Here is a 14,288-nt window from a genome sequence, read left to right on the forward strand (position 1 = left end):
TTCATGAATGTTTCTCCAATTTGTAATACAAACACTGCCAACAGAGTCATGAGAGTGGCAGAACAAATATCTGAGATCTAGAAATGGGGCACAGATGGCGCTCACATATAGGTTGGGTGTCTGGGAGGCGCCTAGGCCATCAAAATCCAATTAAAAATAATTCCAAGTGCCAGTTTAAAATGTTTTACAAGTTAGAGGGGTTTGGGTTGCCAGATGAAAGGGGGGGCTTTCCATAGCAAACAGAAGTGGAGGGCAGCGGATTGACTAAATTCCATAAAAACTCAGAACACACGTCTGCCATAGTCGGTATTCTCACCCAAGTAAACCTCATAAGTGGCTTGAAACTTCTGAAATTATTAATTGCAAATCTTTACATCTACAGAATGCAGGTTTTTTGAAAAATATGAAAGGAAAGTTAAATGTAACAAACTACTATGTCAAGAGTTGGCATTTTAAACCAAAACATTGTCCCATAGCCTTACAACCAGGAGATGAAGTGTGGATACAAAAACCACCATAACCGTGTCTGTGTGGCAACATTACCTAGAAATGGAAAGGTTCAGACACTTTCAAAAAAGATTGGGGCCTAACTGTGAAGGCTAAGAAAATTAAAGTGATTGTTTAGAATGTCAAGCCAGGAGAGGCGGGGTTGACATTTTTTGTAAAGGCCAGTGTTGCCCCACCGTCGTTGAAGAGCAAAGCGAACAGCAATTGTCGTTCTTGCATCAGTCGCCCTGCTCGATAATGAGTCACTGCTGGTTACATTGTCCGGAGTTTAAATCAACTGAACTTTGACCTCATCACTGTCCCCTTTGCTGTCCGATTCATTTATAGAGTATTCATGACCCAGCCATAAAATGGAAGCTTTTCGCTTGTTGAGAAGCTTCTCAGCACAATAACTTCATATCCCCATATATACCAGGTTGATGAGAATGCTTTCATATTTGATTCATTTTTTAATTTTGTTGTATATAAGGGAAATAGAGTATTTAACAAATACTGAAACCACCCCACACGGGTCCCCTTTGCTTAAAGGAAGAATTCTGATGTGTAATTCAAAAAGCCCCAAAGAGCAGATTATTCACACAATAGAATACAATTAATAAATATGTCAGATAAAAGAAGCACCATATAGCTGCTTGGCTTATATATTAATAAATATTTGAAATATCCGAGCAGGCTAGGCTGCGCTGCGCTGTGTGTTAGTGCGAGAGCTCACAGACCGCACATTGGGAAGACGGGGCTCACACAGAATAGACGCGATTCACAGACAGAGCAGAAAGACGCGATACAGCAAGAAAAACGTAGAAAAATGGAATCTGATACAAAAATAAAACACCTTACCCTTCAAAAACAAATCATAGACGCTGAGTCTGTTTACAGCGCTATGAAAGCCACTGAGTGTGTTGTTTGCAAGAATAAAACGCCATGGCAGCGTGGTGGCTGGGATGAGTTACTGCATCAACATAGACAGGAGCTGTTGTAAAGAATAGCCTGTGTCTATGTAATGCCTAAAGTGACAATATTCAAAAGCCAGATGTTTGGAATTCTATTTCCCTGTTTAGTATTATTCTTTACTTGTATATAGTTATTCTGTTTGTTGGTAGTCTAATATAAATGGCTGTAATTTCTGTTCTGGAGGTCAGATTTGAGTTTTATTTTTTACGCAAGTTCATAAGACTTTGAAGTTTCAATGTTCAGTGAAAAGTCTGCTTGGAGCAATAAAAAGGTGTTATACTGACCATAATTTTATTTTGTTCTGATAAGTGTTTTTGTTCTTCACTTTTTTCATTTCTGTATTAATGTTGGTGAGACAAACACAATTATTTGATATTTTCTGAATCTCCATTTTGTGCTGAGTGTTTCCATATAAGAAACTTGCCTCTAGCCCTTGTAGTTAGTTACAAAGTAAAAATATGACAACAGTAAAATCAAGCATAAAAATGAATGCAAATAGCTGTAAAATACATTTCACAGTCTAAAATGCATGCAAAGTAATGTAGGTAAGAATGCACATATCATGAGAACAAAACATAAAAAACACACCACTTTTGATCAATGGTAGACCAATTTAAATTGCTAAATCAAGCAACTCGTGTTGCTAAGCAAAACCATTTTGATTAGCATGAACTGCTATGCAAATTTGAGAACAAAATGTACGCTGCATATATGCATATAATAGTAATAATAATATTATTCTACTAGCAGATTTGCTTTTGATATAGCTCTCATCTGTCTGACCTGATCATCTCAGAAGTTTCTAACTTTCTTTTGGAATTCAATCTTGATCATGTTGCAAACCCAGGTCTCGGGATCAATGCTTTGATCAGTGCTTTCGTTTGCATATTTTGTTAATATTTCACTTTTATGCTATTTTTAGAACTGGTGATTTAGGTTTTATAATTGTATAAGTCTGCTAACTTATGTGCATTCCGATTTATACACCAGTTTATTGCAAAAAGTATTGCAGGTGACAGCTTGTCTGTCTTTCCTCTGATCAGCTCTTTTTTTTTCAGGACACTTTTTAGTGTGGAGCTCACGGTTTCATTTCTGTGGTATTCTCCTAATTGCTCTAATTTTTAAGGTGGATTTCATGCACAGATGTTTTGAGGCATTGTCTCCAGCTCAAGAGCAAAGCTGCCAAGGTAAAAAGTCTTTGTCCTCCATGTCTACTCTAATCAGTTTTGGGTCTAGAGTAGCATCGCTGCACATTTATAGTTCGGCAACGGACTACACTGGTGAGTTGATCGGTTGACAAACCACCAAACAGCTTGCGGTTGCCGAGTTTTTGGTCAGGCGACGCAGTGTAAACCGGCCTAACAGTGATGCATGAAGTTAATTTTAGATTAATTTAGAAAGCATGATAAATGTGACTCGTGTCTGTTTTGCAACTAATATTTTTCTTCACCAACACAACTACTTGACATAATCAACAAAATACATATCCGTTAACAATCACTTTTGTTACTTTTAATTCTCCATGCTCACATTCATGTGTGTCGTCCTCTCTTTTTGTTTCACTGTATAATAGTCTGATACTCTACAATAATCTGTTATTCTCTTGAACAATATGCAACAGATTACACTTCCTAGCTCAGAGTCATTAGATAAATACAGTAAAAACTTTGTTCAAATAAATTACTCGTATCGTTTACTTTGCTGTTGGTACACTTAAAATCTACTAATTGTGTTCCACTATTTGATTTCATGCCTTCTTCCTCTTAATGTTTACTCCTTACAGTAAATTGAAGTTGCATTCTTCTTACCAGAATGATCCCAGCTTGTGCCGTGGCAAACTGGAAGAGGATCCATTCATAAATGTTGGGGCCCCAGATGCCCATCCGCTCCCCTCTCTTCAGCCCCAGAGCCAGAAACCCAGCTGCCACCTGGTCCACCTGTCACACAACAATGAAGTGGTCATTGCTTCAATATGTTAAGTTTAGCACATACAATCCAGTACCAGTGTGCCATGAGATGTGAAAATGTATTCAGGGACTGAAGTATTCCTTACTGTGAAAAGTTTTCAACCTCTGACAGTTACAGTGTAGTTAGTACTGCCGGACTATTTAGCACTGGCTAAAAGATTACTCCACTTCATGTTCACTTTCTTTAAACTTTTGTACTTATCCCTGTTTGACATTTGCTTTAGAACTTTTGCGTTAATCTTTTATGCACATTTAGATATTACATTGCCTTATTTGAAACTGATTTACAACATATTATTGTGGCTTCCCCACTAAGAGTTTAAGGGGACCTAACGCGGTCCCTAAAGAAGTATTGTATCAACGGCTATGAGAAAAACAGTGAGGAGAGTTATTTTCTGCTTTCCAACAATAGAGGAGATTAATTGGCAGTGGAGATTTTGAATATGGGATTGTGTATTTGCACAGAGCAGGGGTGGAAAGTAACGAATTACAACTACTCTCGTTCCTGTAATTGAGTAGCTTTTTCGTGTACTTGTACTTTTTTGAGTATTTTTCAAATTTGGTAATTTTACTTTTACTTAAGTATGTTTTGAGTTCAGTATTGTACTACTTTTAAAAAGGCATTCGTTACAGAGTAAAAATGTTGTAGTCTCTCATGGAAAAAAAACGTGAATGACAGACAAATACACCAATAAATGAAGGCGCAATACATTCAATGTCAAGCATCCCGCCCACAGCACTCAGCAGGCCAATCACACTGTGTGTTGTGATGTTACGGTTGGTCAGTCAATTCGAAATTTGAAGTCAGTCCTCAGTCCACCAGCAGTGAGGTGAGTTAATTAGCTATCTAGCCTCGAGTATTAGTCAGTAGGGGTGAACATTTTTTAATCGAAATCAAAGATCGATCGAAACGAGCGTTTCATTTCGACCATCGTATTTAAAGACGGGGTCGTGATTTATTTATTTATTTAGCTTCGCCAAACCAATATTAATTCAAGTATCAGAAAAAAACAAAATGACAGCAGACAGTACATATCTCTGCATGTGTGCATTTCTCCACTTATCCGTTATTCTGTCACTAAATATTTCAATTAAATACCTATAGTGTTTCAGATGTGAACTCCTCAAATGTAATAAGTTATAAACACTTTATTCTCCAACTGCAGAACCTGCAGTTTATATGGTAGGATATACTGAATACAATATAGCCGACAATCTGGGCTTTGTAATAAAAATTAGTCATTGTGAAAGAGTTATAATCGTGTTGATTCCTGAAACGTGGTTTTCCACAAGTCATATATTCATATATTATTGTCAATATTTAATTTTATTAGTTGTGAACACAGGTCTCTGGATCAATGCTTTGATCAGTCACCTGTTTGATGCTAATTATCTTATACGTTGGCGCGATGTTCAAAACGACGATGGCCCGACCTTGGTCCATCTGTGTTTTGATCTGCAACTGTTAATTCCCCAAATTATCCTTTGCTCTTATCCTGTATCCAGTGTTGCTTGTTCCTTCGCTGTCCTCATCCTGTAACCCTCTGTGATTTCAGAACTCGTTCCTGATCTTGCAGAAATGTTTTGCAGAAGAGCAGAACTACAATCACACTTTGTCAGTGCTTCGTTTTCTCTCTCCCTGGTGAGGTACAAATGCGGGGAGCTTGAGAGAGTATTTCTAAAATGTGTATTATCCAATACACTTGGTTATTTAAAAAGGAGATGTATTATAGATTATGCATTATGCATAACTAAATAATGCATTTAAAGCTAGGGTTTACAATCTTTTCCAGAATCATTTTTTGTTATACTGGTTGAAAGTCTCTTCACATCCTGATAGCAATCAATAATTTAAGTGGTCTAAATGTAAAAAATATATATACATATCGGCTGTGGAAGGGACAGGACTAAAAAATGATCGACCAATCATTGCATTCGGTTCAAATGTAATGATAGGATGTCCTTACTGTCTGTCAATCTATATTTGCATACCGCCGCGCAACTTGTTTGCGCAGACAATCACATGTCATCAGCGCGGGTTCCTTGACGCTGCGCAGAGCGAACTCAAACTCTTCTCTGTGTGTGTGTTCATGTGTGATAAAGGAGGCGTGGCTCTGGAGACGCCTCTGAAGCGAGGGCAGGCTCTATGCTTTCAAACCTAGCTTGCTAACTGCTAGCCTCCCTGGATTACACACCCTAGCTTTATATTCAATTATAATGTGCAGCAGCCACTTGGAGAATTATGTATCCCCAGACCAAAACACAACAGTAAGACATGTAAGATCATATATTCAAATCACTCAGCAGAGGCATTATTAAGGAAAACTCAGAAAAACTGTTCATGCAAATCTAGAACTACTTAAAGTCCATTAAAGTGTGTTTCATAAGCCCTTACTGTTAATTTACTGTTAATACTGTTATTGTTAATTTCCTGGCTGGCAGTGTTAAAATAATTGTTCAATTTTTATCAAAAAAGGTTATTAATTTGGAGACAAGTGTGTGAAGAAAAATAACTACAATCAAAAATGTGTGGAATTCTTACACCCCTACTAGAGAGCAAACATTTGAAATGCTTTGTGGCAAAACGTGACAATTAAGCCAATTCCACAAATAATTCGGGTTCTTGCTATCCTTTTCAAACAGTATATATACACAGTTTAATCTAAAACTAATTATAATCCTAAAATCCTAAATATGCTTTCGTTAAAGTAACCTCATATAAAACATAAAAGTGGAATGACATGGAATGACAGACCTGGATTAATCGAAAATGCACTGAAAACAGCACAAATAGGTTTGACTGCCTGTATCTCCAAATCCTAGATTGGGATTCAAAAACCTGAAGACGCTTTCTTTAAAGTAACCTCATATATTGTCAAAAGTGTAGAATTAAAACAAGGGCAGTAATGTTAAGACTATACAATGCGCTAGTTAGAGCTCATCTGGATACTGTGGACAGTTCTGGGCTCCACACTTCAAGAAAGATATCGCTGCTCTAGAGGCAGTTCAGAGGAGAGCAACCAGACTTATTCCAGGTCTGAAGGGAAAGTCCTACTGAGAGACTGAGGGAACTGAACCTTCTCACCCTGGAACAGAGGAGACTATGTGGGGACTTGATTCAAGTCTTCAAAATCATGAAAGGCATCGACCACATCAAACCAGAGGAGCTTTTCCAGATCAGCAGGGACACACGCACCCGGGACACAAATGGAAATTGGGCTTCATGGCATTCAAGACGGAAAACAGGAGACACTTCTTCACACAGAGAGTCGTCGCAATCTGGAACAAACTCCGCAGCGATGTGGTAGAAGCTGAAATTTTGGGAACATTTAAAAATAGACTGGATAGGATCCTTGGATCACTTAGATATTAATGGACACCAAACGAATGGCCTCCTCTCGGTTTGTAAACTTTCTTATGTTCTTATAAAACATAAAAGTGGAATGACAGCTGATTCCATGGAATGACAGGCCAGGAATACTGAAAACACACTAAAAACATAATAGGATTGTTTCCACACACACACACACACACACATTGATTTACAAGCAGGTCTCACAAATGAAAATCTTTGGACGTTGTATGGTTTGTTGAAAGGCATCTCCATGTTACCACTTCCTGCACTAACAACAAAGAACCCTTTCTCATTTGATTTGTTCATTTACTTTCAAAACTAAACAAACCATATCTACTGCAGAAAAATGCACAATACATCATATTTGAATTCATAACACCTATTGCTTTAATATTAAATATAATAAAATAGAAATTACTTATTGAATGTCAATTAATGGATTAACAATATAATTTTCTGAAGTATGTAAATTGAAGAACTTTTTTTCTTTCCCTGCGTGTCACTCTCACTGTGCTATGGTACTGTGCAATAGTTCAACCCTGATACCTAGAAGAAAAGGGTCTGATAAGAACCAGTTTTCACCAACAATTTGGGCTTGATACATCATACAAACCCCCTTTATATTAAACATTACATATGCCTTAATTCTCCCCAGTTTGACTAAATATGGCTCTTCCTGAGCAGTTGTCAGGCAGAAACCAAACTTCCACTCATCACAGGACAGACATGTGGGTCCTGTTATCTTTCTCTCCTGTCTGGTCTGCATAAAAGTGCCTGTAGTTTGTAAGTTCTCCAAGACTGTTCTTGAGATCGCCTCTTGAACCTCTTCCTTGCAGCTGCTTGTAATAAAAACCTTTCGATTGGAGGCACATCTTATTCTGGATTTCTGCGACTCTTCATAAAGCAAACAAAAAGAGTACATCAGTTAATTATCATAATGCTGATGTCTTTATTGCAGTTAATTGCTTATTAATATTCTTTATTATGAATATTTCTATGCAGACATTGTATTAAGCATGATTTACAATTGTTTCAAGATCTCATTTTACATACAGTTGCCCATTTACACAGTTTATTTTTTCAGATAAGGTTGAACTTGCAGTGTACAAAAATGTAAATGACAGATTATATACACCAATCAGCCATAACATTATGACCACTGACAGGTCAAGTGAATAACACTGATAATCTCGTTATCATGGCACCTGTCAGTGGGTGGGATATATTTGGCAGCAAGTGAACATTTTGTCCTCAAAGGTGATGTGTTAGAAGCAGGAAAAATGGGCAAGCGTAAGGATCTGAGCGACTTTGACAAGGGCCAAATTGTGATGGCTAGACGACTGGGTCAGAGCATCTCCAAAACTGCAGCTCTTGTGGGGTGTTCCCGGTCTGCAGTGGTCAGTACCTATCAAAAGTGGTCCAAGGAAGGAAAAGCAGTGAATCGGCGACAGGGTCATTGTCGGCCAAGGCTCACTGATGCATGTGGGGAGCGAAGGCTGGCCTGTGTGGTCCGATCCAACAGACGAGCTACTGTAGCTCATATTGCTGAAAAAGTTAAACCTGGTTCTGATAGAAAGGTGTCAAAACACACAGTGCATTGCAGTTTGTTGCGTATGAGGCTGCGTAGCCGCAGACCAGTCAGGGTGCCCATGCTGACCCCTGTCCACTGCCGTAAGCACCTACAATGGGCACGTGAGCATCAGAACTGGACCACGGAGCAATGGAGGAAGGTGGCCTGGTCTCATGAATCACGAGTTCAGGATGTTGACTTGGCCTCCAAATTCCCCAGATCTCAATCCAAACGAGCACCTGTGGGATGTGCTGGACAAACATGTCCGATCCATGGAGGCCCCACCTCGCAACTTACAGGACTTAAAGGATCTGCTGCTAACGTCTTGGTGCCAGATACCACAGCACACCTTCAGAGGTCTAGTGGAGTCCATGCCTCGACAGGTCAGGGCTGTTTTGTTGGAAAAAGGGGGACCTACACAATATTAAGCGGTGGTCATAATGTTATGGCTGATCGGTGTATATGTATAGGCAGTCAAACCTATTTGTGAGGTTTTCAGTGCGTTTTCGATATTCAAGGCCTGTCATTCCTTAGATAGCAGCAGTCATTCCAAGTCATTCCACTTTTGTTTTATTTGAGGTTATATTAAAGAAAGCATATTGAGGATTTTAGATTTCCTGTGTGGGATTTGGAGATATAGACCGCCCTTCTGCTTTCCCCATTGTAGTCTATGGGCACTGCACTCCCCATTATAGTCAATGGGCACTCTGTTTTGTCATTCGTTTTAGTCTGTCATAAATGCGGCCTTCTGTCCTGACCAGGGATGTTCCCCACAATAAACTAGCAATAAAGTTCTAGGTAAGTTTGCATTGTGATTTTAGAAATAACACAAACTTTTAAATCAATTGAACCATTACTTTACTGTTACACATCTCTGCACTCTGGCCAAGACTGAGGAAAAAAATATATATAATTGTGTTAGTGTTTGCTTTGAGATCATTTGACAAGGCTTTGTTAATATGTGAACGGGGTCATAGATTTAGGCCGGCCCTGGGCCAAGTCAAAACTAGTCCTGCTTTTCGACCCGGCCTAATGCCGACCTAAATGTAAATGTGAATGCTCCGGGCCCTGGGCCGGGTGAAAAGCATCAGCGTGTGACGCAACTCAAGCCCCGCCCCCAGAGACTGCGTGTCTGAGAGACACGGAATAAACACAGAGTAAACACGGGCACCAAGACAGCTGCACCGCTGCAGGACACAGTATTGTCTCTATATTGTTTGAATGTCATATCGATCTATAGCCTTAAATGTACTGTTACATTTCACTAGCTCACATCTTTATATATATTATAAAAGTCTAGGCTAAGTAATGAGTTATAATGTAAACAGTTCAAACTACTCGGTCGATTATAATAAAAGTGTGTGTAGCTGGTAAATTTGCTATTGTTTGTTCTTGTACAAAGTATGATTGAAGTCTGAAATTTAACAGTATGCATTTTACACGTGGAAATTGCATTGTGAAATTGTGAACGGGACCATAACTTTATTAATTATCCGAATTTTGCATTAAAACGATATAAATTTAACCGAAGCAGGTTTCCATTCTAATCAATGCATTTTAAAACAAGACCAGCTGTTTACTATGCAATCCGAAATGCGATTATATTGAGCTGAGCAGTACAATCACAAATGCCGGCATTAGGGGTAAAAACTGGGATGATGCAGAAAATAAAGCGCTTACAATGTGGATGAAAATAAAGTTAAAACAGAAACCGCAGGAAGTGCACAGCGCTGCTGTCTGAGGATAAAACTATAGACGCATCACAGAGGCTGCTTTTGATGCATACGATTGCATACTAATGCACACGATTTCTTGTGATTTAATGCAGATGTCCTAATAAAGGTGCTTCGCTTTCGGGTGAATTGTATAACAGCACTTTTAGACTTGCAGAACCGAAGATAGACATTTGAAAGGGGAAATACATGAATTAGATTCCCCATTGAACCAGCACATTTTTAATTATTTTAGAAAGCTTCGGCTGCAAAGGGTTAAGATTACTTTCAAATAAAATATAGAACCAAACAATAGCCAATCGATATTAATAAATTGTGATTATAAACACATCGCAAACACCTGTAAGCAGACCTAATGTCCTGCGTCACTGGTTTGTTTGAGCAGATGTGTTTCTTCCCGGCATGCATTTCGTTCAGGCTGCCTTTTTGCCCGCATATGTGACGCACTTAGGCTCCTAAAACCGCAAGTGTGAACGGGGTGTCTGAAAAAAGCCGGACTAAATTTGAGGCGCCCAGGGCCGGCCTAATAAGTGTAAGCGGGGTCTATGTAACTTGTACTCCAAGTACTTTTTATTTTAGCTACTTTTTACTTGAGTAGTTTTTTTATACCAGTAATTTTACTTCTACTTGAGTAAAATATCAAAGTAACAGTACTTCTACTTGAGTAGGATTTTTCAGTACTCTTCCCACCTCTGGCACAGAACATCACGAAATGTGGCACAAAAACAGTGGCTGGGACATCTGTGAGATTGACATAGCTTTGTAGCTAATAAACTCAGCTTTCAAACAATATACAGATTCAGCAGTTAGCCAATAGCATCTCTGCACAAGAAGAATGCTTAATGAAGCTGTACAGTGTCTTTGCACACAGGTACAATCACAGACTGATGACGCATAAAGCTGCAATGCAGCCGCAGAGTCTCATTTTTAGAACGACTGGGTACTGTGGTGGATTTGTAAGTATTATTTGCATTTGCATTCACCTACAGTTTTGTTTGGCCACTTGTGTACGTGACTCCTCTCACAAAAGGGTGGGTTCGGTTTGTCCCATCAACACACAAATCGGTACAGTTGTTGTTGATATTCCACTGAAGGGATATGTGGAGATTCAGTGAGCTATACATAGAGGTGCCCTCTTTAGGTGATGTGAAACATGAAAAAACTACTTTGTTATCATGTTGCATGTATTGTGTTACTCCACAATACACAAATTCAAATGAGACCACCCATATGCATGTGATGCAAATATTTACAGAGTTATGGGCTTTTGAAATTGGGCCAATCCTTTTAATAGGAAATTTCAGCTGAAGAGGTTAACGGGTAACAGAAAAGATTACATCTACAACAAGAGCATGGGGCTGGTCTTCCCCACAGCAGCTACAGTCAGTGTTAGTATGCTGATAATGGAAATAATTTTTATTACACATTATTATTACAGCATTGCCAAAGTCCTATTGCACTGTAATAACTACATAATGCATTCATAATAGTCTATCGGTTTGCCTGATAAAAATGTTCATGTCTTTCCATTATGCTAACGCTATAACACTACTACTGAATGTAGCTGCAGTCAGGGAGGAAGTTTAGGTAGTGAGGCTCAGTTGGTGGTTCTTTGTTCTTTTGGTTTCTGGCCTGAATAATTAGTTTCCAAAGTTCCAGAAATTACAGTTTTGTTTTAGGCTTGTGGAGTGAGAGTGTAATGCCCTCAATCCTGTTGAGACCCAGAACATTTTCTGGGGAGAGGCTGTCTTAATAACTTGGTTTCTTTTCTTGGTTTTGTTTTGATTATTCATGACAAAATGCACCCTCACCCTCATTATTATACTGCATTGTCAGCTTCTTTGTACAATAAATTCATTTTGTGGGCACATAATGACTGTCTCTGTTGCGTCTAAACCCACAGTACAGGGAACTTGATCACAATTGAAAAAGACTTTCCAATCTCTATTCAACTACAACCATAAATGTAGAAGAGTAATATGCCTAGGATTTACAAAATTCTAATCCACTGAGCAGAAACCACTTGTTCCAGTATCACTGCACTGGATCCCTTCAGAATTCACAGACACTTTATTGTCCTGATCATGTATTATTAAAGGCCCTGAATTGTCTATCCTCTAATCACCCAAATGATCTGGTCTCTGTTTATCTCCCCCTTGTGTGTTTTCCTCATTCTGCTGCCATCAACCAGTTTAAGAAAGGGACAGTCAAAAAGTGAAAGATCAGGGGTGGCTAACCCTGGTCCTGGAGAGCAGCAAACCTGCAGGATTTAAATGACCAATCATTGGATACCTTGAACACAGGGACATTTTGCCTAATTAACTTATTCAATTAAGCAGTTAACGATCTGGATAGAACAAAGGCCTGTAGACCCCGCGGCTCTCCAGGACCAGGGTAAGCCACCCCTGTGCTAGATAAAGATTTGTTATTTAAATATGCAATATTTATGTATTACATAACTGAATTAAATTTAAACTAAATTTTCTTTAAAACATGAAACCATTAACTATATACAGTTATTTTGTTTATAAAGCAATCATTAGTTTGTAGTTCTTTCTGGGGGATACTTTAGTTGTTTAGTTGTAAACAGCTATGGTCTTTAGGTTATGAGCACAATCAGTATAAAGGTGTGTTTTGGGGCTTGTAAACAGGAATTTGGCCGAGGACTTAAAACCATGGCTTTGATAACATTTGCTGCCTGAAGTATGCTGCCCAGCAGTAATGGATGATTTATTTTTTACTGTGATGTTTTAAACTGCTTATGTGGCACCACACAAGTACAACAGTAATCTCAGGCATTTGTTAATTATGCATATGGTAATTCTATTTGTACAACTGGATTTTAACAAGGTGTCGTCTTCACCTATCAGAAGAGACTACAAACTATTGTTGAACTCTGAACATACAAAAACGGTTTTCCAGCTCTCATCCTTAGTTCATTTCTCCACTTCATTTGAGAGAAGAGATTTTTTGTAACTTCAGAGAGGATTCGTGTGATTTATGCACTTTGAAGCATGCATTGGAGCAGTTTCGACTCCCCTATTGCCCTTATTCAAAGGCTGGCATAAAGGTGGGCAGCTTATTTAGTATTGCAGGGCCAAACAGTGTTTAAGAAATCCCCTGTGATTTTAGTTCCTGGGAAACAAGAAATAAATTCAACCATCTCTGGAGACTGCATGAAAATATACACCTTCAAGGTTGCTCCTGCAAAATTATATTCTATAAATAAAAAAAATGATCATGCAAATTTGTAATTACAATCTTCTGTACATAATCGTGGATAAGCAAATCATGACAAACTCGTCTTTAAGAAACATCTAGAGACAGTCATTATTCATCTTATTGTAGATTAGTAGTGGGCGGTAGTACTGGTATCAGTGGTGTACCGCGAATACCAAGATGTAGCAGTTCTTATACTGTGGACTCCCAGGAGTACCAACACAACTTGTAAAAAACAAACTAATGCTACAAATTTGATTTGGGATTATTTTGATGTTTTGTGGGGCCAGGCAGTTGACTACAGGAAGTCAAAATGCAGAAAATGTCTAAAAGAAAATGCATCCAATTTCTTTCAACATTTAAGTCACACCAACATCCTTGTATGTTTGCAGAAGTCAAACGGCAGGTTTGTAATATTAAGCGTTCTCCTTTATTTAAATAACAATAAGAACTAAAACATTATTTCCATAGATTTAATTGGGGTAGATGACAGAACTAGGTTTTGTTATTTAGATTACATATTGTATTACTAGTGGGATCTGTGAATGACAAAATTCCATGAGGCAAACCACCACGTTTTATTGAAAGAACAGCTGCAAAAGTGAAGACAAGATGTTCACATTAAAACTAACTACTGTACTAGTTTGTTAGTTACAAGTGTAATTGAATTATCTTGTAACAAAAAAAAAAAACTTGTTAACCAAAACACAATTTAACAATTTAATGACTGAAGATACAGGAAAGCATACTAAAGTATACGCCCATCTAAAACCAAAAAAAATTAAATAAAATGCAGTGCTGATTTCAAAAAATAATTTTAATTTGTTTGGAGATTTGCCATGTCCTAGCAGGGATTTTTTTTTATGATACTAAAATTAGTATTAGTATCATGGAGCACACACCATTATTATCTCATATCAGGTGAATCACTGCAAAAGCATCATACAGAGAGTCTGTTTTGTGGCTTGCAAATATAAAGAACTCTA

General features: G+C 38.2%; 1 protein-coding gene across 2 annotated transcripts in view; it reads right to left on the reverse strand.

The window, feature by feature from the left end:
* acsf2 (acyl-CoA synthetase family member 2) overlaps positions 1-14,288 on the reverse strand; it is a 72,973-nt gene that overhangs the window by 55,973 nt on the left and 2,712 nt on the right. For both annotated transcript variants that reach the window (XM_066704866.1, XM_066704865.1), the window contains exon 3: positions 3,267-3,395. In XM_066704866.1, coding sequence (XP_066560963.1) covers positions 3,267-3,395 — 129 coding nt within the window. The remainder of the gene's footprint in view (positions 1-3,266; positions 3,396-14,288) is intronic.

Source organism: Amia ocellicauda, chromosome 5, assembly GCF_036373705.1.
Source record: "Amia ocellicauda isolate fAmiCal2 chromosome 5, fAmiCal2.hap1, whole genome shotgun sequence".
NCBI classification, from domain to species: domain Eukaryota; kingdom Metazoa; phylum Chordata; class Actinopteri; order Amiiformes; family Amiidae; genus Amia; species Amia ocellicauda.